The sequence below is a fragment of the Periplaneta americana genome, chromosome 8 (genome assembly GCF_040183065.1).
Source record: "Periplaneta americana isolate PAMFEO1 chromosome 8, P.americana_PAMFEO1_priV1, whole genome shotgun sequence".
NCBI classification, from domain to species: Eukaryota; Metazoa; Arthropoda; class Insecta; order Blattodea; family Blattidae; genus Periplaneta; species Periplaneta americana.
Window position 1 is genome coordinate 30535310 of NC_091124.1, and position 27189 is coordinate 30562498.

The window sequence follows — 27189 nt, forward strand, 5'->3', positions numbered from 1 at the left end:
GTTAGAGTTTATTTAACTGATAGCGATTGTATGAGAAATGCAGTTGAGGCTTTTAAGAATTCTAATATAATTTCTGTGCAGGTTTCAATATGTCCTAGTAGCATATGTGTTAAATTGCAATTTGTTTGGAATTTTATATTGTAACGTATAAACTGGACAGTTTCTAGGATATACAGGGCTTCCGAAAATGAATGACAAAATATTGTGCTCTGTTTTTAGCTTTTATTTGTATTCTGCTAGAAAGTTGACTTTGTTACAAATATTCTCACACAATATGTAAGTTTTTTGGTCATTAGTTGCTGGTGGTAGTGCTAAGTACCGTGGGCTCTCCCCTAGGCTCATGGTAATTCATAGGACCTGGCTTTAGGCACTGTGGTGATGCCTACGTGGAACGAGATTCAGCAGACTGCAGGGAGATCTGTAGATCTGGAAGACCTTATGGTTTGCAGTATAGTCCATCACGAGTACTACAATTTGAACTATATCGAATCCATTCGCAGATTATGAAACCCCGTGATTTTCTACGTATTTTGTAGTTGGCATGCACTAACCAAGTACTATAAGCTTCAGCTTAGGAATGATGTGCATAATATGTGATAAGTGATAACATACAATTTTGTATTTCGTTTAATTCGAACTGCCATTGGATTCATAAGATCTCTATAATTGCTTTACTATCTGGGTTGGCTATTATTGTGATATTTAAATATTTGAAAGAATTAGTTCAAAAATGTTTTGGAACATGATTGAGAGAGAAATAATTGTAATACAATATAGATTATGTTATTTATTTAATGATGATTTTTCATTTATTTTTTATTAGGTATACCCAAATAAGCTTATAAGTAGAGCTAGGATTCGTATGTAGTAAAAGCTAATATTTTTAGTCGGTATAGTTTACAAACATGCAAGCCATGCCCCCCACTCCTTATACTTGCCATTCTTGTCATTCAGTACTTCCATTAGTTAGTGCTAAGGGTCTTTAATCCTCTTAACCACCACTTACAAAACAGCGGGGAGGTTTAAAAGCTGCATTGTCTAGTCCTTGTGACTTTTCTTGCATTTCGAGTCTTGTCAACCAGGCTTAAAATGTTCGTAACCGGCATCACACCGACTCAACTATACTCGGCACCATTCTTAACTCTTACTACATATAAATCCTACCTCTACTTATAACATACTGGGTGTTCAGTTCAAAATGTGTCATAGCTCGCTGTATGCCGTCATGTGGCTAGTCGATGAGCCTAGAGAATTCAATCTTCCTGCACTTCCGCAGAGGTGTATTACTTATGTGCCAGAGAAGTTGCCTAGCAAGTACGGCCTTCATTCAGAAGAGTACTTACCGATACGTACGGTAACGTCCGTAGTGGCAGGAATGTGAACTGTTCCGAAACATGTACTGTGGTGAGTTTTTTTCTTACTGTCGGGATATGTGGAGAGGGTTAAGACGATTACTTACGTATTTGTTGACATTAATTTCGACGGTCAACATGGACACGGAGCATTTGATTTGTGTTGTGGAATGTTGGCGTACGCAACCGATGATAACAAATACCCTGAGTACGACTCGGCCGCGCAAAACACAGTTCGAAAGAGGTTATGGTAGCACACAGGCCGTACAGACCGCCATCTGTTGCTATGACGTTCAAGTTGTACCGTACACGCTCTCAAGTTCAGATTGAACGACTTGATTAATAGGCAACTTCTCTGACACAAAAGCTGAAACTCGCTTCAAATCGCTGGCTCATCAACAGTGACGTCATGACACAGTTTCAAATGACCATCCAGTATACATGAACATGTATTAAAATTAAATTATTGTCGTTTATCTGAATTGATTTGTTGGAAAGCCTATAGTAAAAATCTATGATAAGAGATATAAGAAAATATTTCATACAAGAAAGTAAAGTTATTCCTCAAGGAAACACCATGGCATTGCAAGAGTCTGAACCGTTGCTAAGAAAGTGACGTCAGATTTTGAAATTTTCGTGACTTTGTATTCATTTGATTCTCGTACATAAACGTCTCATTTATAAAGTATTCCTCTGGTTGAGAATCTGGCTGATGTGTTCCATTATTATCGGACAGTACATCTCACTTGACGATATGTTCAGAGGAAAAACGATTGTTTCTATACTTCTGGGGTCTGATCGTGTAGCTAGTCGGCGATGTATTCTCCTGGGTCCTGGAGTATAGTATATTATACTTCAAACGTGCATTTAGTTTTAAATTTTCCACTAGGTGGAATCGTTATCATTTACTTTCAAGTTCCTGACCTCTCTTGGAACTTACAGGAAACACAATAAGATCGACACAATCATTGCAGTGCGCGTTTCAAATATTTGTAAATGCAAATGGCGACCAACATCTTAATGCCAAGGCACAGTAGAATATTGTCTCGAAATAAACAGTAAAATTTATATTTTAATGCTAAAAAAAGGAGACATCTTAACTGTATACTTTATATTAAAATAATTATAATTATTCAGTCGGCCTAGATAGCGTAGTTGGTATACCGCTGGCCTTCTAAGCTCGAGGTTGCGGGATCGATCCCTGTCAAGTCGATGGAATTAAAAATTTAAGTGTGTTTAAATGCGACAGGGTCATGTTAGTAGATTTATTGGCATGTGAAGGAACATCTGCGGGACAAAATTCCGGCAAAACAGCGACGCTGGTATAACCTCTCCAGTTGCGAGCGTCATTGAATAAAACATTTTTTTTTAAATTATAGTAATTATGCATACTTGCACTGACGAATATAATTAATAAATTTTCAGTCAAATACACTTTTCAATTTGTGAGGTCAGATAATCTGTTACATTACAATATTTAATACGAAGTCACTAATATTTTCGACTTTAAAAAGTCATCTTCAGGTGCATGAGATGCAAACAATATTTAAAAATAGGTGATAAGTTGATCTAATAATTAATAATATAGTAAGTAATGCACGTGCTGGCATTTACAATTATAAAAGTTTCGTGCCTCTAGAGGTAAACTGTACATGGTAAAGCTGAACACTGATGCTAGATTCTCGTGTGTATATAAGACAAGGAGAAGGCACAGCATGATATTAACCTTATATAATTAAAGGCTAAGTATTCTCATTAGATCATGTCATTAAAATTAAATTTGTACAGTTTGACATTAACTATGTTAAAATGTTAAATATAATGTATGAATTTAAAAGAGATGGAGAAAGCTGTGATGCAAATGCTGATGGTAGAAGAAATTGAAAATTGTATTTGACTGAAAATTTATTATATATATTTATTAATTGTATTCACACTTTTCTGAACCAACATGTCTTTCAAAAACTGACGAATATAGTTGAATAAGTGAGTAAAATATTTATGTATATAGTATTGTGAATTTATTTCAACTCAACAATAGGAGTTTATTCTTCCAACAATAATTCCTTTCTACAATTCACCTTAAACGCTCTCGTCAACAATAGGATTTTCACTCAACACAGTATTCGTTAGTGCACTCCACTGACGACAATGACAATTTACTTGGACTATTACGAACAACAATGAACTATTAATCTTAACTAATATTTACAAAGCACTATTTACAAATCAGAACTATCAGTTCTCAGTTCACAGTTCTTCTAGCTCAGTCACTCGAAATCACAGTATCTCGAACCACAGACCTTCAGAGACAGTCCACTGTACTCGAACTCAGGTCCCTCCAACTGCGGTCCACTGCACTCGAACTCAGGTCCCTCCAACTGCGGTCCACTGCACTCGAACTCAGGCCTTCGGCTGCTGACACAGTTGCGGACGCACACTCGAGTCGAACTCCGGTACACAAGACTGGCTTGCTCTGTTCACTGGCTTACTGACTGAACTAATCATGAATGACACACACACTCCTTCGCGTCCGTAATTTATAACCACAGCCACGTAACCGAGAGACTTCGAATTCGCGATATTTCCACTTCGACGAGCTTCTGGAAGAGTCGGGAAGGTCCGTTCCCCCTTCACTCCGTAAGCAGCTGCGCGCGCGATCTCCCTCGCCGCGTAGGTTTTTTCCCCTCTCTCCGCCGCGCGCCGTCCCTCAGTGCTCCGTGAACCCCGCGCGATCTGCTCTCTTGCGGGACGCTGGTCGTGAGTTCGAATCTCACGTCGCTGTCACAGTATTATACTTCAGGGTACAGTAAATTATTTACTTATTAATTAATTAACTTATTAATTAATTAACTTATTTCTTCATTTATTTATTTATTTATTTATTTTACTGTGACACGACACAGGTTGCCATAGGCAAAGAGAACCATGATACAATAAATATTAGAGTAAATTCCTTGAGACTTAACGAAACTCACTTATGTTGTTACATTGAAAAATAACTAATTGAAATAGATTGATTCACCTATTAATATACGAAATGTTTATCCTTAACTGTGTGTGAACAATACTAACAACAACAATAACAACAACAATAATAATAACAATAATAATAATAATAATAATCATCATCATCATCATCATCAGCCAAATGGTTTAAGCCTTGTTTGGCTCGTTCCGGTCTCATGAAGTATATATATTTTAAAATTGTTGAAGCCATCTTTTCCTGGGTCTACCTATGTTTCGTTTACCAGTTGGTCTGTAGTCGAATATTAATTTAGGAATATGGTCTTGAGCCATTCTTTCAACGTACTGCTTCCATTTATTCCTATATTCTATGCGTTTTTCGATTAAAAATGAATGTATTCAGTTCTAGTCTGATGTCTTCATTGCGTCTCTTGTCTAAGAGAGTATAGCCTGCTATACTCCTCAAAAATCTCATTTCTATCACCTCGATTATTTCTTCTTCGGATTTAGTAATAATCCGTAATAATAATAATAATAATAATAATAATAATAATAATAATAATAATAATAATAATAATAATAATAATCCGCAGAATATAATTACTGTAACCTGCAGAATATTTTCAGCACTTTTCCTCATTTCAGTGACTTTTTTGACATGTAAAATTTTATTGAACATTGATAATAAAACAAAATGTTTCAGGACTGAGGATGGTATGCAATGGAGGGGGGAAAAAACTGACCATTCTACCCCATTATTTGCTGGGTTAGTTGAGTCATGAGTGTTGCCTTGTTGGTATCACATTTCGAGGTTCAGGCATGTCTTCGAACAGTTGACTAAACAATAACAAATAAATAAATATGCAATAAAAATTGTACAAGCTTAAATCTCTTTATTTTCTGAAGATTTTCTTTAATGTTTCAATATTCTAAGCCTTACCATTACGGAGTAATTGAACTTTGGAGAAAAGTTTGCCATATCTGTTGTCGAGAGAATTTTTATTCAGTCCCAGAGTTAGAAAAAAAAATTCCACATGAAATGAAAAATTATTCATTAATCGTAAGTGGCGTTAAATTATTGCGCAGTATAATGTGACAAGCTATTTATGTATGCATAGGCTATGTCACCACATCCCGGAACTGATGTCACGATTAGAACGCGAACGTGAATCAACAGGCAAAGATAAATACAAAGATTTTGTATTATAATACAACTTGTTACAGTTGTATCATTTTGATGTTCCATTTCATTCCATCGTACTTTTTTCGGATTCTTGTTTTTTACTTGTATATTTAACGCCGCTGTATCAATTACAAGATCATTTAGCGCCAATGGTATTGGTCATAGCGAGATGACGATGAGGTCGAGGTTTCACCATAGATTTCCCACCAAGTTATGGGTGTGGACAAGGGTCGTTTTGAAAATAACGTCCTAAATTGAGCTACTATTTCCGTTTTATTTCTTCTTGGTAATAGTTATGACTAGTCCAGGATTTTTTACGCACAAAGTTTTAAATATACGTAATAAAACAAGAAGTATGCAAAAATATAAAATACATTAATTTTTGGGGTTTATTATGTTTAACCCTTTTAGCCACAGAACTATTAATTAACAAATTTGAGGTGAATATTGGACAAGTAAAATAAAATACATACAATAGAGATGAAATTTGTAAATAGTTTTATGTTCATAAATTTGCATACAAATTAGGAGCTGGCATATTTGAACCCACTGTGACATAACTTTTTATTTTATTAGGTTATTTTACGACACTTTATTAACAGCTTAGGTTATTTAGCGTCTGAATGAGATGAAGGTGATAATGCCGGTGAAATGAGTCCGGGGTCCAGCACCGAAAGTTACCCAGCATTTGCTCCTATTGGGTTGAGGGAAAACTCCGTAAAAAACCTCAACCAGGTAACTTGACCCGATCGGGAATCGAACCCGGGCCACCTGGTTTCGCGGCCAGACGCGCTGACCGTTACTCCACAGGTGTGGACCTGTGACATAACTTCACGACATTGAAATAAAATGGAAAGTGTGGTGGATTCAAATGAATCAACAGTGCCTCAAAAGATTAATAAAATGTGAATGATGTGTGGCATTGGCAGGCGTATGTTTTTTTATTTGACTTGAAGATTCAACATTTAGTCTACACTTTATTTCCTTGTTTGCTTTAGTTTTCTTGTAGCAAAACTTAGCTCATTTTATGCAAAACTGGTTTTCCAGGTAGTAGTTCCCTGTAAAACAGGTTTGAATAATTTCAAGGAAAAATTGTTCCGGGGCCGGGCATCGATCCCGGGATCCTTCGCTTAGCGCACGAATGCTCTTCCAACTGAGCTACCGCAGGAACTATACACAACCCCGTCCCAAGAATTGTGCCCGGCCCCGGAACAATTTTTCCTTGAAATTATTCATAACTCATTTTTTTCAAGGTTCTTTGTTGTGGTACTTTGTCATTTACAAGGATATTTCTGAATAGGGGAACTAGGACTAAAATGACATACCTTAAGGAAATCTTGAAAAAAATATGTATTCTTACCAAATTTGTTTTGGCCAATTATATATAACTGATACTACGATATTAACACATGTATTAAGATCAACATAAAGTGAAAAGTACTGACAATCTTTAACTGAAATGTATGTTTGAAAATAGACAATCTATGTCATTTTACCCAAGTTACTAGGGTAAAATGACACACTTAAGTTAATTTTTACATAGTTAAAAAAAAACAATTTTTCTTTTAGATACACTTGCACATTCATTGTGTGCCAATGAGAAACATTTCTTGCACTGCAGCCATATTTCTTCTGGTTTATATTGGCTGTAAAATTCATTGCAATACAGACAAGGTGAATCGTTCTTAACATCACCATCGAAGTCACTCTCTTCATCTCGGTCCCCATTGCTTAGATCAAACTGAAGCTGTGTTTTTCATCTGTTTGCTGAACGCCTTTCTTCTACAGTTCTTCTTTCAGCTTCCTTTAATTTTAATTGGTTAATAAAAGAGATGCTCGATTTGGGATCCTTCATGTGTTTTCTTTCTTCTCGCCACAGATCTAGTGCCAGAGGGAATCGGGGAGATCTCTTGCTGTGTCACATGAACTGAATGCCTCTTTTGTGACACTTCCGCAGCTGGTGCAGTTAGTGGTGATGGCTCTATCATATGTTCTTTTGCATTTCTTGTTGTTGAACTGCTCTTCTGTGTTGCACCCTTTGGTCCGTCTGTACGAACTGTATTCGTTAGAGGACTGTCTGTGGGCGCTGCAGGACTAAATAAGTGATCAGGAAATATGTCCGAATTGAGTGAACAAATTCTTGTTGAAGAAAATGCACCCAATGCATTGGTGATGATTGCAGCTTTTCCATAGACTTCAGAAAATAAGTCCGCAATTTGAAACTGTGTAATCACCCATCCAGGATGGTTCTTCAGCCACTCTGTAACGGCCTGACCATATGTTTTCAAAGGCCCGAAGAAAGAGACATCAAGTGGCTGGAGTCGGTAGGTGCAGTGACGAGGGAAGGCTAACATGACGTGTAATCACTGTTGCCAACTTCTGTGCACTATAGAGCTGTAAATCCAAACTCATCTTACAATGTTTTTCACAAAAGCGCTTTTTAGTGAAATAGGTGCAAGTAAACTTCAGAGTCGCCAAGCCTAGCTCATTCATAAGAGGATAAATCAGAGTGACAAAATTTAGTGCATATAAATATTGAAAATATATTTATCTTAGCAACTTTAGGGATTTGTTTTATATATTTTAAAGAAATCCCCATCACACTTATTTTAAAATCAGTTAGCTTTACGAAAATTTCAGTCGAACAATGAGAGAGATGCCACTATATATTACATAATTTCACAGAAGTAATCACTAATCAGCCATTGTAAACAAATTTGACAACAATTTTGCAAATCGCTATCGCCCATAATATATGGCTTCTCATTTCCAGTCAGAAACATGCACTTGGGTAAAATTACATAGTATGTCATTTTAGCCAAGTAGGTGGTATGCCATTTTACCCGGAATGAAGAAGAATAAGAAGTAGAGTTAGTACGACCTAACCTCTTTATGAATTTGGATATTGTAATGCTTTTTATAGAGGGAAATATTCATGTTTTCAGTCATGAACATTATTTCACTAATATCTGAAGCTTAAAAGGACAAAAAAATACATAACATACCTCAACAATATTACATCGTCTTGCACTTTTTTCCTTTAGTTGCATCTCCTTTACCAAAAAGCGCCTTCGCTTGCTGAAACTTGGATGTAACCACTGTTTCCAGCTTCTGTGCACTATAGAGCTGTAAATTCAAACTCAGCTTACAGTGTTTTCACAAAACACATAGCATGTCATTTTACCCAAGTATGTCATTTTAGGCCTAACTCCCCTACAGTACTGAAAAAAGATCGTTCAACTTTATTACATGAGATAAATGGAAAATAATTTTGATATACACATTGTGGGTTTGTAAGACCCAGGTTCAAGCAAGCCATATTTTCTTGTTATAAGACCATCTCTCTTTGTGCACAGTTCTGTAACCTGAGTCTTTTTTATATCACCAGTAGGCCTCACTTGACTTGACTACCTCACCAGTAGGCCCTTGAGAGTAGAAAATGTGTTCTGTTAGCGATTCTAGTATTACTTGATAACATTTTGCAGGAGGCATTACCGACGAAAGTACTCTTGAAAAAGCGCACATGAAAAAAGAAGAAGAAGACAACCAAGCAATTCAGAATCTTATTTTTTTTATAAACTCAGTCCTATTATTCCAAACCGTACCTTATCCACTTTGATGTTTTTTTCACAAATGAAGAAGAAAATTTTTCCCATATTTATGTTAAAATAAGTATATTTTCACCGTTTAAAATGAATGTTTTATAGAATATACAGTAGATCACGAATAAAAGTTCATTAGGTTGCTTTGTTAGAAAGATTTTTATTTAAATGTTAAAATTGGAGAAGACAAGTACTGGAACTATACCTAGGAGAAGACAAGATTTGGAAAAACTATAGTTGGATAAGGCATGAATTGGAAAAGGACAAAAATCTTCATGTAAATTTTGCATTACAAGACTTCAAATCAAAAGTTATACATTGTTGAAGTATTTTATTGTCCATGATTAGTAAAAAACTGAAACATTACCAAAAATACTCAAAATATTCTGATACCCGTAGTTAGAAAGTCAATGGGAATTAAATTTTTTCATTACAAACTTCAAATCAAACGTTTTTAATAAGTAGTTTAAAGTCAATGATTAGGAAAAAACGGACAGTTTTCTAAAAAATTCAAAATACATGATTTGGAAAAAGTATAGTTGGATAAGGCATGCATTGGAAAAGCACAAAAATCTTCAATGTAAATTTAGCATTACAAGACTTCGAATCAAAAGTTATACATTGTTAAAATATTTTATTGTCCGTGATTAGTAAAAAATTGAAACATTACCAAAAATACTCTAAAAATATTCTGATACCCGTAGTTAGAAAGTCAATGGGGATTATATTTTTTTATTACAAACTTCAAATCAAACATTTATAATAAGCAGTTTCAAGTCAATGATTAGTAAAAAACGGACAGTTTTCTAACAAAATTCAAAACAGTTTCATAATGAAGAAGTTTTCAAATGTTCTTGAGCACAATGAACTGATTCAGAGTCTGGTTCACCACAACAGTCAACATCGGATTCAACATTCTGGACTTCATCAGCGCGATTCGCATTCAGGAGGTTCATGTAGAAAAATAATTCGGGCTGATTTTTCCAGCCATTGCCGAAATGTTTTGTTAGAAGGTAGTTAACATCATTTAATTTTGCTTCTTTAATGATGTTCTCTTTGCAAGTAACTTGAGGCTCAATATAAAAATGTTGTTCCCCTTTTGATAACACTTCTATGGAGTATGGTGTATGCAAGTTATGGATCACACTTTTGGAGGATGACACAATTTGGAACATCAACTATATTCCTCCGATTAAATTTACTGGGAGAAGAATTGTCTGGTAACATAATTTTTAACAGTATATTGTGTGTTGATCATACATTGCAGTAGCGCACATATATGCTTCACTTTTTCGGGATAAGACACGTCGGTGCTTATGAATGCTACTGTGAATGGCATTTAACACCTTCATCACTACTCCCCTGCCTATTCAGAATATCTTAACCGCAATTGAATGATTTGATTCCATAAAATAGTATTTTGCTCAAATACAAAATTTATCCGAAAAAACATAATCTACATAGGTCTATATCCAATCGTAAAGTTATTTGTGCTAATTTATGCTATTTTTAACATCAAATGATATTAAAGAACTAAATTTTTTTTTCCAAAACCTTCTATTTTATGTTTCTCAGGCCAAAACCTACTATCTTGTATTTTATTTATGATCTATGAAGCGTTCTAGTACATTAAGTACATAGAATGATATAAAATATCATTAAGGTGAGAGTAAACACATATTTTTAAAATTGGCTCGTTTATGGTAACGCTCCTTCCTGTAAAGACAATTGAAAATGAAATAACAGGTTTTCGAAACAAACAATTCATTTGCCAAACACCGAAATTCACAATTACAACAGTTTTCTTACTCTCCCGACATCTTCCTAAGACTTGGGATGTTTGGAAGATAATCGAGATTTGAAGACATTCAAGAAATTACGACCAATGTAACAAAGAACTTGCTAGCAATCTTGAAATAATTTCTCTGAGTAGTGCATATGGCGGCAAGTGAGTGAAGTCAGAAGGAACCTACTTCGAAAATGTGAATTAAGAATGTAAGCTAGTCACATTTTCACGGACAAAAGTGGATTACTTTTCTGTCAGATCTCGTATCTGCAGTCGGGGGTACAGGATGTAGTCATTGGAGTGATGTTAATTGATTCTCAGTCCGTTTTCATGTTACAAATCACAGCCACGTTTTATGGCTTCAGTCCTGATAACCATTTTACTGCTTCTGTACTCTTAATGTCTTTTACATAATCTAATGGCGATTTACCATGCTTGTCAAGAGTGTTATAACTAGCACCTGCATTGACAAGAGCTTTAAAAGCTTCCAAGTATTCTCCTTCTGCTGCTATGTGGACTGGAGTTTGACCCTCATCGTTAACAGCGTCAGGGTTTGCCCGTAACTTGATGAGTTCATGAACCACTTCTAAGTTCCAACCATTTGCAGCGAAATGAAATACTGTGTTACCAGCATTGTCAACTGCGCTTAGGTTAGCTCCTGCCATGGTAAGAGCTTGTAAAATTTGATAGTTACTGTATTTTGCTGCAAATTGGAGCGGCGTGTTACCGAACTCATTAGAAGCGTCTAAGTTAGCGCCTAACTTGATGAGTTCTTCAATAATTTCCAAGTTTCCTCCTTTTGCGGCATAGTGGAGAATTGTATTATTCAACATCGAAACAGCACTGAGATTAGCACCTGCCATGATGAGAGCCCGGAAAACTGGGAAGTTACCGCTATCTGCTGCAATGTGGAGCGGCGTCATATCGTTACCATCCACAGCGTCTAAGTTAGCGCCTGACTTGATGAGTTCTTGAACAATTTCTAATTTAGGGCTTATGACAAAGTGGAATCTTATGTAGTGATAATGACTAGAATCTGGACTACAAATAGTGTCAGTATGGACAAAACCCTTTATAATTAGGGAGTTTTCGATAAATGTATTTGCATAAACAATTGTCTCGTTTTTACATCGGAAGGTGTTTCCTGTTTCTACAGGAACGTATAAGTAGCCCATTGTATTCGCAGCTATGTGGAGGGGTGTATATCTAAAACGGTCAACTGTATTAACTGCGGCGCCAGCCTTGATAAGTTCCTTAACTGTTGAAACATGTCCATTTGCTGCCGCAAAGTGGAGTGGAGTCATGAGATTTCTACACTCTGAAAAATCAATGTTTGCACCTGTGTCAATAAGGGTCTGAACAATTGATGTGTATCCCAGAAGTGCGGCATAGTGCAGCGGTGTGTTACCCTCTATATCAACAGCCATAATGTTTGCGTTCTCAGCAATGAGTTTCTTGACTACAGACAGATGACCACTTTTCACCGCCACGTGTAACAGTGATTCTCCTATATTGTTCGCAAAATTAACGCGCGCTCCCCATTTAAGAAAAGCCTCAATTACGGGTATGGATCCTGCATAAACTGCTTCAAATATCGGTGATTCAAGATTAGTTTTGTTTTTTAAAGGATCTGCACCAAGTGACACTAGAAATTCCACTAACGCAAGGGATCCTGATCGTGCCGCAAAGAACAAAGCTGTCAGCCCAGAATGGCCTTCGGATAGTGGATCCGCACCCAGGCTTATTAAAAATTTGACGAGTTGAAGAGATCCTGATCTTGCTGCATAGAATATAGGGGTGGCGCCTTCTGAATCCACATGTTTTAGTTTCGCGCCCCACGATAAGAACGCCTCTACAAGTGGTAATGATCCTGACTGTGCCGCAAACATAAAGGGTGTTCGGTATTTGTAGTCTTTTACTTCCATGTTTACGCCTCTTGCAAGCATCATTTGTACAATCGGAATTGAACCTGACTGTGCTGCGCAGTGAAGAGGTGTTAACCATACCATCATATGTGGATACCGTGGAGGATTAAAATTTTTTAAAATTGCGGACGCGTTTGCACCTGCATTGAGAAGAAATTGTGTCACATCTACGTGTCCCTCTCTAGAAGCAATGCAAAGAGGAGATTTGCAAATTTCTAATCCTCCATCCGATGGCGTTCCCAGCATCATCAATATGGCCACTTCTACGATGTCTCCTTTCCTGGCCGCTTCTGACAGAAGTGTGGCTCTCTCCTCAGAATCAAATGCTGAAAATTCCTGTGAACAATCATACTTGAATCAATGTCACATTTATTGTTGAGCCGTAAAAATTTTAATTTTGAGAGCTGGTGTGTCTAACTCATGAAGATCTTTTCATTGTAGTTTAGTGTATTTTTTGGCCTGCGGTATTTTTGGTGAACCTAGCGTCGACTTTGTTTCGGTAATTTTGGAAGTAAAAGTGGTTGAATTTGTAAGGGAATTTTGTTGGAGATGGATTTGTAAATTTAAGGATTTTATACAGATACATTTGAAGATTGGAAATTGTTCTGTAATCTAATAAATTACGTGTGATATGAGAGGTGCGTGGTAGGGATATGAAACACATGATACGATCTATTGTGAAGAACGCAAAACTTGTATTAATTCAAAAACTAATGAAAGACATTGAAGCACAACAAATAATGCTGAAATAAACACACAGTTTACATAATTTCCGCCATTACGAAAGCCAGTAGTGACAACGTCACTGAACAAAAATTACCAGACTTTGAAAATTCTTATTTCACGAGCACAGAATGCCGACTTCTTAGAACATTTGGTAGAGAAACTAGCTACGGACTGGAAGGAATTTTTCTCGTTGCCAAAATTTCCAGAATGATCTCGGGTTTCACTCAGCCTCCTGTGAAATTGACTTTCCTAGTGTTAATCTAGGTGATCGGAGCGAGGTGCAGGTTACACCACCTCACTGTAGTGCAGAGTTCAAGCAACCATACAGGTCTACTTCCGCATGCCCTAAAGTTGTCATGGCATGTAAGGAATCTGACCGCCTTCTCAATGTTACCATCTGTTACCAGATATCACCAAAGCAAGTAAAACACAATGCTCTGTACTGAAACAATAATAATGATAATATATTAAATTATTATTGACTGATCTAATATTAAAATGTACTTTGTCCTGTAACATGAAATTGATTGTTTACAATAAACAGTTGACGATTCATGAAAGCTAACCCAAAAAATTATTTTGTTTCACAACATGAAGAGATTAACCCTCCTGCTATCAACAGGGTAATAGGATTACCCCACTGATGATTTTTGAGTATTTTTTCCATTTTTGTCCATATTAATTTTTTAAATTCCATGTATTTGTCTGTTACATGTGTACTGATATTTTAAAATAAGAATAACATAAATAATTCATCAACTTTAAGAAGTAATTCGCTTTATTCATGTTGGATAATCTTGTTACCCCCTTGATAGTCTGTGCCGTGAAAATTCCAGAATATTAGTTTCAATCTGTAGCTTAATTTGCTTCATTTATAAGCTTGGCGGGTTCCAAATTATTTTCTTTCGTGTTATTTATATCATTATTCATTACCCAATTTTTTTTATTCCTGTGTGTTATTGTTATTCCAAAAGCGATGTTATTTCAAATAATTTTATTATTAGTGGACCTTTTTCGAGATGACCATTGTCGTATAGGCAGTGTTCGAATATTTGAATTTAAACAAATAAATAAATTTTACTTTTATTGGATTTATACTTTTATTCATGTATTTTTAGAAGATTTTACAGATATTTTACAATTTCATTTTATTATATTTGAAGATTGGATTAGAATCATAAAGCCTACACGACTTCTCTGCAATGCGACCTTAAAGAATTATTGAGAGTAAAATCTTTTGAAGATGTTTATAGTTGTATAGATTGTATGCCAATTTTTAAATTTCATCAAATTATTGAAATGATTTCCAATTTATGTTGTAGTACTGTGACATTCATAACTTACACCTGTGTTGTCCACTATGTCTCAACTATAGCCTATAGCTTTGAGTTTATCTTGAAATAGAAGTTAGGCAAGTTTAAATTTACTGTATACCGGTAAGTTATCTTATAATGTCACCAGGAAGGTATCTAAAGTCTTTTAATTTTGGTATACATTTTCATCAATATGGAACAGGACTTTTGAACCACCCTAAATTTTTTTAAATATGATAATTATTTTACAATTTTACATTTTCTGAGAATCTAGAGTCAATAATACAAAAATTGTTAAATGTTCCGAGCCCTTAGCAAAGATTGGTGTTAGATTTTGGTGGAGGTAATTGTATTACGTTCCCAGGTAATTAGTAAGTTGTATTAAACTTTGGTAAGAGGAGGGTTAATATCAACTCCGAACAGAAAGCACTAAAGTACTTCTTCAAAGGCAAACGAGGAAGTCAATATAACAGAAAGTAACACAAAGTTGACAAAACTGGAAAGTTTTCTTTTCTCAATCGTACTATCAGGGACTGGAATGCTTTACCTGCAGACTTACTAAAGGCTTTACCAACAACCGAAAATGTATTTCAAAATAGGCTTAAGGACCTTACTAATAGACGGTAATTATACACAGTATTTAAAGGGTGTAAATGATATGTTGTTATTGAAGTGTTGTATCAGTGAACAATTATGTTGTGTCAATGAAGTGTGTTGTATCAGTGAAGAAGTATGTCGTGTCAGTGAAGTGTGCTGTGTAAGTGAAACGTGTTCCTGTCAGTGAAGCTTTATAGTTTATAGTGGCAGTGCAAAGAATTTGAACATTGAAATGTTTTTGAAGTGTTAGTGAAATCAGGATAGAATCAGTGAAATGTGTCGTAGTTCCAGTGCAGTGAGTGAGTTGACAGCGAAATGAGTGTAATGTTGAAAGGTACTTGTGCAGATATGAACATATACTCGTGGGTTTTAGTTCGATCTCAGTTTTAAGATACAAATTAGAATATTTCAAATGTTATTTTAAGTGATCGTTTCATTTAATTCAGTATATTCCCTGTTGTTATTATTATTATTATTATTAGTAGTAGTAGTAGTAGTAGTAGTAGTAGTAGTATTAATTATTAGTATTGTTATTAATTGTATTTTTAATTAATAAGTTTATTATTGTCATTATTGAGTGTAATTAGTTACCACTGCCACCGGGTATATACCCACTGCAGTGTGAATAAATACATACATACAAAGGAAATTGAACCTGACAAGTAGTTGCGGGATAGAAGGTGGATGGAAAAAGAGGAAAGAGGAGAGTTTTGAAGGAATGATAAAGGTAAACAGGTGTACCCTGAGAAAATAACCCTCTGCAATATCTGTTTGTGCATCACAAATTCCAACACAACCAGGCCTGGTATGGAAATCGGGACATTTGAATGGAATACGAGCGCTTTAGTACTTGGCTATCAGTAGATAGGAAGGAAACGTTCGTAATAAGCAAAAGCTTTCTTGTCATGAAACAGAGAATATCGAATGAGCCTGTACGTGACACTGAGCCAGCTCGTGTTTCTTCACCTGTATTGAGTCGATGTTCAATCTGAGATTCCTGAAAGACGTAAGATGGATACTCACCCGACATTGATCAAATTTGTTCACAACGTGCTGGTCGGCATCCTTGATGGTGACGTTGCACCCGAAATATTCCCAGGTGACGTCACTGGAGTAAGGAGCTTTGCAGGTCAGTTCAGGTTGTTCAATATTGGAAATGCATTCGGAGGCGGAATCCATCCGTACGTGACGTTCAGGAACAACTGCGATCACACAAATATTGCACTCAACACGTGTGTTCATTGTGAAGAAAGCTAAAGATGTGGAGATCCAGGAACTCACCTTGAACGATCACAGTCCAGTTACACTTTTCATTACTCCAGACGTCGAACCCTTTAAGAAAGTACAGTCCTGACTGGAAACGAGTGATTCTCCAAATTTCCAGTTGTACTTTAGTGTCGTCTCTAGTTATGGTTGCTTGCTGATTGAAATTACCTATATATACGTTCCCTGGCCCAAAAAACCAGATATTGTGTTCTTCGGATTCTATATAGGCTTCCAAAGTGAGGGTGTCTCCTTCTGGGATTAGTACGACCTCTGGCGTTACGGGTTTGAGTACCAAGCAGTGACCTGGATCAAAGCAACAGTAATATTATTGGTAGATTCCGAAGATGGCCTAAAACATTCTGTTTTTCAATTATAATTCGTTTTTGAGGAAACCAGGATGGAGATTTCTGTTGATGAAACTGAAGTTATTTATTTATTTACTTACTTATTTATTTATTTACTTATTTACTTATTTATTTACTTACTTATTCACTTATTTAGTTATTTATTTATTTACTTATTTACTTATTCATTCATTTATTCATTCATTCATTCGTTCGTTCATTCATTCATTCATTCATTCATTCATTCATTCATTCAATCCATTTATTTTTTTGCTTTTTATTTGTTTATCTATTTGTTTGTTTATTTGTTTGTGTATTTCTTTATTTATTTATTTATTTACTTATTTATTTATTCACTTATTTATTTATTTATTTATTTATTTATTTATTTATTTATTTATTTATATGTTTATCTGTTTGTTCACTTGTTTCTTTGTTTACTTATTGTTTGTTAATTAGTTAGGTTGTTTGTTTCTTGTTTGTTTATTTGTTTGTTTATTTATTTATTTACTAGCCGTGCCCGTGCGCTCCGCTGCACCCGTTAAAATAAATATAAAGTAATTACATAATTAAAATAGGACATTTCATCCAGGGAACATTCGTGTTTGATAGAAGGATAAATAGTATTTAAATAATTAAAATGCTATAATTTTGGTGCAATGATAATTCCTTTAACATGTTTCTAATTTTTATTACATGCAACCATAGTTTAATGAACATTGACATCATTTAGATTTAATGTGTATACTTTATTTTACTTTCTATATGTTTCCATTGAATTATGGTAATAACTTAATTTTAAGTCTTGTTTTCTACGTATTCAGTAAATGGCGCTTGGGCCACTATGGTTCTAAACCCTTTAAATAACTTAAATAACTTAAATTATATTATATAATATTATATTATATTATTTTATATTATATTATATTATATTATATTATATTATATTATATTATATTATATTATATTATATTATAATAATCCCGGGTTAGATGGCCATAGATTTTTAAGTCACTTAGAACAGGGTAACCGATTGGTAAAGAAATACAAACAAATCAAATACGTTCCTTCTAGGTTATATTTCTCCACTACAGTGCCTCAGGGCGCATAGAATTCACTGATGTAATAAAAAAATACGTTTGAAATATAATAGCCCACTGGCCATCTCACCCAACATATGTGGGTGATATGGCTATAGGATATAGGGATAGATGGTCACCATAATTTTTATGTAAATTCATAACAATTTTTTGTAAAGGAATGAGGTTTTATGCACTGGACACATAAATATAGTGTCTAAGTGCATAATTATGATTGTTTGAAACTTTTCAACAACTTTATTTTTTGTTTTTTCCTCTTTTAGTGAATTTTCCTTAAAACAACACAGAAATAAATTGAAACGCTTATGAACACATTATAATAATAATCCGAGGCACGACAGCCCATGAAGGACCATGATCGACCAGCCGGCTGCTGGCCTCACGTCCACATGTCGAAGCAGAGGTGGACGATCATCCAACCAAATGGCGGTATCGTGTGATTAGCCCGATGATCCCCCAGCCGTTACAGCAGGCTTTCTTAACCGGATTTCGCTACCTATCGTAGTTACCCAAGTGCATCACGATGCTGAGTGGGCACCGGTCCCATATACTAGCTCAAATTTCATGAGATAATTTCTTCCCCCATGAGGACTCGAACCAGCGCGAATTCCGTAACGCGAGTGCTAGGCAGGATGCCTTAGGCTACGACGCGGGACCTTATGAACATATTAATGAAACAAAATCCTGAAAGGTCAAAGTAACAGTATCTTTTCCAGTTGGTTTCCGGGATAGGAAGCGTTGTCTCACAAGCAAACATTCTGATGGGAGCAAATAAAAAAGTTATTTTTTTTCTTTCGCCATATTAATAATGTCAAAAGAAGTGCTTTTGGCCACTCGACTGTAATTACGAGTCCATCCAGAAAATGATTTTACCTGGGACCGTTTACAGAAAAAAACACAATTACATGGAAAGATTTAACGAAACAGATACAGCAATTGTTGCGCTAATTGTCAACGTATCTCCCACTGGAATTGAGACATTTGTCATACCATGGGATCAATTTTTGTACCATTGTGTCGTAGAAGTCAGCTTCCTGGGATCGAATCCAGCGTTGGACAGCCGCCTGCACCTCTCTACCGATCCCATGATATGACAAATGTCTCATTCCTGTGTGGAATTGTTGAAAAAATAGCTCAACAATTGCTGTGTCTGTTCAATAATTTCTTTTAATTAAATTGTTTTTTTCTTTCTGTTAACGATCCCTGGCGAACTTTTTTTATGGCCCTCGTAATTGCGGTCAAGTGGCCAAAATTTTTATAAGCACTTCTTTTGACGTTATTAACATGGTGAAAAAAATAACTTTTTTATCTGCTCCCATCAGCCAGTCAGAGAATATTGACAAGTTCTTCAGCAAAAATGTAAGCGAGACTACAGACTTCGGTCCCTGTAAGGGAAAATCCATGTTCCTGCATATTTAATATGGCGAACAAACCTACATCCATTGTCATTGCCTATGTGTCACTTGGTCCCATTGCACCCTTTGTAGAATTGTCTGTTTTAACTCTACTTTCCAGGGTTTTCTTGGAATATGAAATGTAATGAAGGCTTGACGTACAGAAGTGCCATATTTAATGGCTTCAAAAGCACGGTATAAGTCATCTTCATTCCAAAGACACGTTTGCTGCCGGGCTTTGCTTTATATTTTATCTAGAAATAACGATACTTTTAACATAATAATATTCCTCAATTGTAGGCCATCTATCCCGGAAAAATGCTGGCCATCTCTCCTTTTTTACGGGAGAGATGGCCATACCGCGTAATAAAAACTGGTAGCAGTGAAGAGAAGAAATACAGTTAAGATAAAATGTTTAAAGTTGCCTTACCTCTTTAATAATGTTTCCAGCAAATTTCCTCACAAAATGCAGTATTTCTCTATTGTTATTTCTGAAGGTGAAAAATTATTGCTTGCTCACAGACTCACGAACGGCTACAAAACGCGGAAATAATAACCTTCCGTTTTCGCAGGTGCAACAATCACTTCGTTTAATTAACATCTGGCGGCAAACCGATTTTCATTCGAAACAGATGATTAGAATAAAAATAAGAGCGGTTGGTCGTCTCACCCGCATGGCTATCTCCCCGGGAATTACTCTATGTTATTATATTATATAAAAATTGTGTTGATAACGGATGTAACTTATATAAATATTATTTTAAGAAATACAGGAAACGAATACGAGTATACAGAATAGCCTATCAAGTTTTTTGTGCATGAGAAGCTATTTTAATCTTTCCTGTCCTCAATTCACTCAGAAGTTACTGTAATAACATTATAGCATTATGTCCATACAGAGAAACTACACTTTCCAATGATGAAATAATAATTAATTATACAAATCGGTTAATTTAGCTTCCGATATTACTTCATACAAACACAGAAACATTCTCTGTAGGCTATGTTTCATAGCTTTCGATTATTGTTGTCCTAGGCCCCTTATAGACGAAGTCATTTGGTTTTTATTTTATTACACCGCCTTAGATGGCAGTTATTTTAATTTTAAAACTCATTTATCTCATTAAATATCAGTCCTATCAAAATTTTTCAAAGGATAAAACTTATCGGACATTATTTTTAAAGAAACTTTTGTTATGTAACATTTTTCACAAAAATCAATAATAAGCGAGATATTTCGATTTATTTAATTCAGGCCCCCTAATAACCCCCCTTTTAAATAAGGTATTTTGAATGCCATATAGCCTAAAATCTAAGTTACAACGAACTTAATTTATATTCTAATTTTCATCGAAATCCGTTCAGCCATTATCGCGTGAAAAGGTAACAAACATCCAGACAGACAGACAGACAGACATACAAACAAAAATTTTAAAAAAGCGATTTTATGTCACGCTGTAGAATATGCCCTGTTCTGTGTATGCCACAATAGGAAGAAAAATTCAATGCTTTATACACATTTTAAAATATTATTTAGAAAAATTGACAATGCTTTTCAGCTCTGTGGTTGCTACTTACACATCATAAATGCTTTACATATTTAAATATTACATGATATTTTATTTATATTTATTTGTAACATAATACCACTTACATTCAATGAAAAGATTGTTAGAGTAAGGGAGGGTATTGTCGGATACCATTTTGATGTTTCAAAATAAAGGTAGGCTAATTTAAAAAAGTTAGAACTGGAATTACTTAGTATTATAATAACCTCTTGGAGTTCCTGCAGATTGTTCATAAGTATTAGGTAATTTACATAATATGTATTTGCTGTATAACTTGCAAAGACAAAACAGAAATAATATCATCACTGACAGAATGGGAAGCTAATGTCGGATACATTGGACATTATTATGTAAGAGGTATGATAATGCATTTAAAATAATATATTGCATATCAGAAACTATTACAATAGTGTTCTGTTTAGCCAACTGATATGCAAGCCTTTTAACATCATTTCTGGTTCATCTAAAATATTTTCTTTCCATCATTAACACTTAGTCAACTAGCTTCTCTTCAAGTGAAGCTGGGAGTATTGGTTTTCGTCCAAGTTTCGATTTAACGGCTTTGGTGGGCTCAGAGTAGGACCGTACTTAATCAAATAATGTTGATCGAGGTACATTGAATCTTTTGGAAGCAGCAAGATAGCCCATTCTTTTCTCCCGTACTGCGACAATGGCATTTACCATATCTTCAGACTTCCATTTTTTTTAGACCGAATCTCTTTTTTCTTTTACTTTAGGCATTTAAAAATATCGGAAGAAGAAAAAATTCGTTACTTCATAATATTCGATTAATTAGAAAATTAATTACTTACATTAATTAAAAATACCCAGGAGTAAAAATGTAGTGGTTTGTTATAGAAAACATATAAATGGATTTAAGGCAGCTTTTATGTAGCGAGCAGCATTGAAAGACAGCCAACAATGCCCTCGGCTAGTATCCGACATTGCCCTCGGCTAGTATCCGACATTGCCCTCAGCTAGTATCCGACATTGGCCGACTCTTCACAAACAGTAAAACAAGCCAGCTGCATGAAACATGTTGTCGATAGCATTTCTGCAATTAGAGAATTAAGAAGCCTTATCTATGGTATATCAAACAGTGCATACCATGTTGTGTAAATAGAAGAATAACTTGTAACGAATAAATCACATTACTTACCCTCAAAAAGGTTTTTTTTTTGCAGAAACGTTGAAAACACGCTATTCACAAACAGTGAAGCACTCAACAGTAATGGCTATTCATGCAGATGTTCGTCTACTTGTAGAGAACGTAATGCATTATTTTCACATCAGATTGCACCATTCGATGGAAAGAAATATGTTATCCGAGATTATCCGACATTACCAGACCTATCCGACAATCCCCTCCCTTACTCTACAAATTACAACTTCCATTATGATACAACAAAATACATTGTGAGTCGTATTATACTGAAACATTGATACCACAAACCGCGGGTCTACACGTGTGCAGTAATGGTTAGCGCGTCTGACCACGAAACCAAGTGGCCTGGGTTCGAATCTCGGTCGGGACAAGTTGCCTGGTTGAGGTTTTTTTTCCGGGGTTTTCCTCAAATGCTGGGTAACTATCGGTGCTGGACCACGGACTCATTTCACCGGCATTACCACCTTTATTTCATTCACACATTCATTGATACAGTGTCGTAAAATAACTCACTAAAAAAAGGCCGTGGGATTGGCGGGAATCGGAAAGCAGCAGCTTGGCTGCATGCTGCAACGCGGCGCTGAAAGGCAGGAAGTCAGTGAATGACTCATTGCTTTCCTCGTGCATGCATGTTACCAGTAGCAACAGTTTCTTGTACAGGGACATCATTTTATTTTTACTTCAATTTTTATTGTATCTGAGTTTTTGAATGTACTTCACTCCCACCCCTTCTACTAATGAAGTTTCAACTGTTCTCCAGACAGAATCAAGGCCGCATATAGTAAACAGCACTGAGTTATTGAGTATAGTACGTTCCAGAAAAATGTTCGCGTTTTCCAGTGACGAAAGAACTTTCAATATTGAATCATATTTTCGCACGGGTACTGTCCGTTTGCCTACGTCGCATCCCGATTTCCCCCACCTGCTTCTGCACGCCCCTCTGTAAAAGCAGGGCTGTCTTAACTCTTTTCTAAAAACATTAATTTCTGTTAGGAACTGGACGTTTACGTAATATTATACAACTGTTTAAAATAACTTAAATAAAAGGGCCCCGTTAAGTAATTCACTGTCACGTGATTTCTCCCCTTTCTACGATCCTGCGGCATAACCACTTGGACGGACAGTAGATAGCATGTCTGAGTAATTTTATCTGTGCGGGTCGGGCAGAAGTGAAGATTGAATTTACGGTACATAAGGTACTCTTTTATAGAGAAGGTACAGAATTATTTCAACATGAGTTACTAGTACGAAGGACGAAACTGGCAATTGGAATTAGATGCAATAGTCTTTAGTGCGATAATATGCACAAAAGAACTGAAGCCTGTATCGAAATGAACGGCCACTATTTTCAAAAATGTGTTTAAATATCCATATTATGATTATTTTTCAATTGAACTTCATTCTCTATATTGTACGCTAATGTGCTGTAGACAGTATAATATACACTGCATAATGAATACGTTCGCATGAATAGCTCAGTTCGTGAGTAAAAAGACTTATTCTTAATACAGTATTGCATTTTGATTAAACAAAAACCTAATGAAAATTATCGAACTCAAAATTGCGATATTTCCTAGTTTACGCAAATGGATGAACTACTTTTCTTCCCTCCTATACCTAGTAAAGTGATTTGTTTGTGTTTTACGCCGGTATCATCGAACTCCAGTCGCGGAAGGGGGTAGCAAACGGTGTTTCCGGTTCTCTAAAGGTATAGATAGCCAGGTTAATATTAAAAATGTTAGTAAAAATAAAATGATGTCCCTGTACAAGGAGAAGGCTGACTTAATTCTTTCTTGCGCCGATCGATAGGTCTTGCTTAAATTAATTCATGATCTTAATATATAAAATTGTATGTATGTATGTATGTATGTATGTATGTATGTATGTATGTATGTATGTATGTATGTATGTATGTATGTATGTATGTATGTTCTCTATACAAATCTACTCGCTTTGACCGATATGTACCAAAGTTTGCACATTTAACCTTCATAACCAGGAGAAGAACATAGGCTACATTAAAATTGTGCAAATGGAAGTTAAATTAATTAAATGTATAAAAAATAAAAATAAATAGATCAAATAGTCATGTATTATATTAAAATGAAAAATCTTCTACAGTCAATTGTTCTTTATTATTGTCTGTTGTATTCAACATCGACTTTCACGAGGCCTTGGAAATTTTAACAAGAAATTAAATTACATTGTTGTTACACATCATGAAGGCTAAAACTAGATAATTCATGCAATAAGTATCTTTACGCAGTCCAGGACCGTATTATGAATTCCTTGATGCAGTTTTTTAGATAGTGAGAAGACTGTTTTATCCAATTGAATTCTAGAATTCTTTCAAACTACAAGGATTGCTACCACATAATTTACTTAATATTGAATAGCCATAGTAGACCTACTATTGCGAAATATTGACTCACCAAAATTATGCACTAACAAGAATTTGTGTCAAAAACTCATGCGAAACGTAATATGAGTGGCAATATTAACAGGAAAAACGAAAGAAGATGATGTTTTTATCCCACGTATTGCTATTATAGCCATTCGATTTTAAGCAATTATTATAAGTTATAGTAATATTTGTGATAATATTACAATATTATAATATTGCAATAATAATATAGAGCCTATTTTACTGTTACTGTTAACCCGTCTCTTATTAATAAGTTATGGTCACTAATGACTTGGCCGTTTATAGAAAAATATGATTTTCTATTGTGGTAAGTTCTACATTGCCTTCTCCAGGAGAGTGAATTCTGATGAATATAGTCTCCGTTACTGCAAAACACTCTGAAATCTATGTATTTGATAGAATCCATCCGTTACAGATTGTAGTTTGGCCTTGAAGTAAATTAAATATATTGTGGGCAGAAAGGCTTAATAATGCATAATGCCGTAGTACGATAAATATTATAATCAATCACAATGTTAAATATCTTAAATATCCCTGTAACATAAGGTCTTAATGTTGTTAAAACTCTATTCATAGGTGAGATGGAATTATTTCGATTAGTCAGTTTCTTTGGATATTAGTGGCACTTTCTTTAATATTCGTCACTAGGGAGGAGAAAACATAAGTAAATATGGTTCGTTTTGGTTTTATATAGTTCCCTTGCCGAGGTCTCCGATAAGTCTAACAAACAGTTCATTTAGAAATAGACCAAAATTTAAAACCCGGGCAACGCCGGGTAATTTAAGCTAGTGCTAAATAATAAAATGTCAAATTTTGGCTTAATGACTTTCAGCTCCGACCGATTCTATTATTATTAAAAGCTTAACTCCAAAATCAATACTTATCTTAATACTGTTGTTTCTAAAAGCAATTACCTGCAAAGAAGCACCCAAAGAGTATAATGATAGCCTGAGAAACAACCATTGTGACAACTGTGTATAAAATGTAGGGATCTGCGTACGAACAGAACTGCACGAACTGATAATTCGTGTTGTATGCTAACCGAGATTTAGGTAGCGGCTATGGATAAGGTCGCATTGTAAACCATACGTCAGTTCCGGGATGTGATATGAACATGAAAACACACAGCTTCTAAATACACAGTTATAGTTCCAGTTACTTCTCTTTAACAACTTAACAGTCCGTTTTTTACAAATACTTACTTACTTACTGGCTTTTAAGAAACCCGGAGGTTCATTGCCGCCCTCACATAAGCCCACCATCGGTCCCTATCCTGAGCAGGATTAATCCAGTCTCTATCATCATATCGTACCTCCCTCAAATCCATTTTAATATTATCTTCCCATCTACGTCTCGGCCTCCCCAAAGGTCTTTTTCCCTCCGGCCTCCCAACTAACATTCTATATGCATTTCTGGATTCGCCCATACGTGCTACATGCCCTGCCCATCTCAAACGTCTGGACTTAATGTTCCTAATTATGTCAGGTGAAGAATACAATGCGTGCAGAACTGTGTTGTGTAACTTTCTCCATTCTCCTGTAACTTCATCCCTCCTAAGCACCTTATTCCCAAACACCCTTAACCTATGTTCCTCTCTCAAAGTGAGAGTCCAAGTTTCACAACCATAAAGATCAACCGGTAATATAACTGTTTTATAAATTCTAACTTTCAGATTTTTTGACAACAGATTGGATAATAAAAGCTTCTGAACCGAATAATAACAGGCATTTCCCATATTTATTCTGTGGTTAATTTCCTCCCGAGTATCATTTATATTTGTTACTGTAGCTCCCAGGTATTTGAATTTTTCAACCTCTTCAAAAGATAAATTTCCAATTTTTATATTTCCACTTCGTACAATATCCTCATCACGAGACATAATCATATACTTTGTCTTTTCGGGATTTACTTCCAAACCTATTTCTTTACTCGCTTCCAGTAAAATTCCCGTGTTTTCCCTAATCGTTTGTGGATTTTCTCCTAACATATTCACGTCATCCGCATAGACAAGCAGCTGATGTAACCCGTTCAATTCCAAACACTCTCTGTTATCCCGAACTTTCCTAATGGCATACTCTACTAGCAAAGTTGAAAAATAAAGGTGATAGTGTATCTCCTTGCTTTAGCCCACAGTGAATTGGAAACGCATCTGACAGAAACTGACCTATACGAACTCTGCTGTACGTTTCACTGAGATACATTTTAATTAATCGAACTAGTTTCTCGGGAATACCAAAATAATAATAGTAATAATAATAATAATAATAATAATAATAATAATAATAATAATAATAACAATAACAATTATAATAATATTTATTTATTCTGGCGAAGTTAAGGCCATCAGGCCTTCTCTTTCACTTAGCAATAAACATAAGAAGCTGATACAATTTGCAGTAATACAAGTTAATGATTACAGACTAATACTTAAAGAATACTAAAAAGTTGATATAGTCATACAAGCACAAGTTGAGTA

The 27189-nt window shown here is 35.3% G+C and overlaps 1 protein-coding gene across 1 annotated transcript in view; it reads right to left on the reverse strand.

Moving 5' to 3' along the window:
* Positions 1 to 3370: 3370 nt before the first annotated feature.
* Positions 3371 to 27189, reverse strand: part of LOC138704390 (serine/threonine-protein phosphatase 6 regulatory ankyrin repeat subunit A-like) — a 75349-nt gene continuing 51530 nt past the window's right edge. The window contains exons 7-10 of the mRNA XM_069832218.1: positions 25628 to 25772; positions 16733 to 17020; positions 16475 to 16653; positions 3371 to 13151 (exon numbers count right to left, since the gene is read on the reverse strand). Of these exons, the coding sequence (XP_069688319.1) occupies positions 11244 to 13151; positions 16475 to 16653; positions 16733 to 17020; positions 25628 to 25772 (2520 nt within the window). The 3' untranslated portion in view covers positions 3371 to 11243. The remainder of the gene's footprint in view (positions 13152 to 16474; positions 16654 to 16732; positions 17021 to 25627; positions 25773 to 27189) is intronic.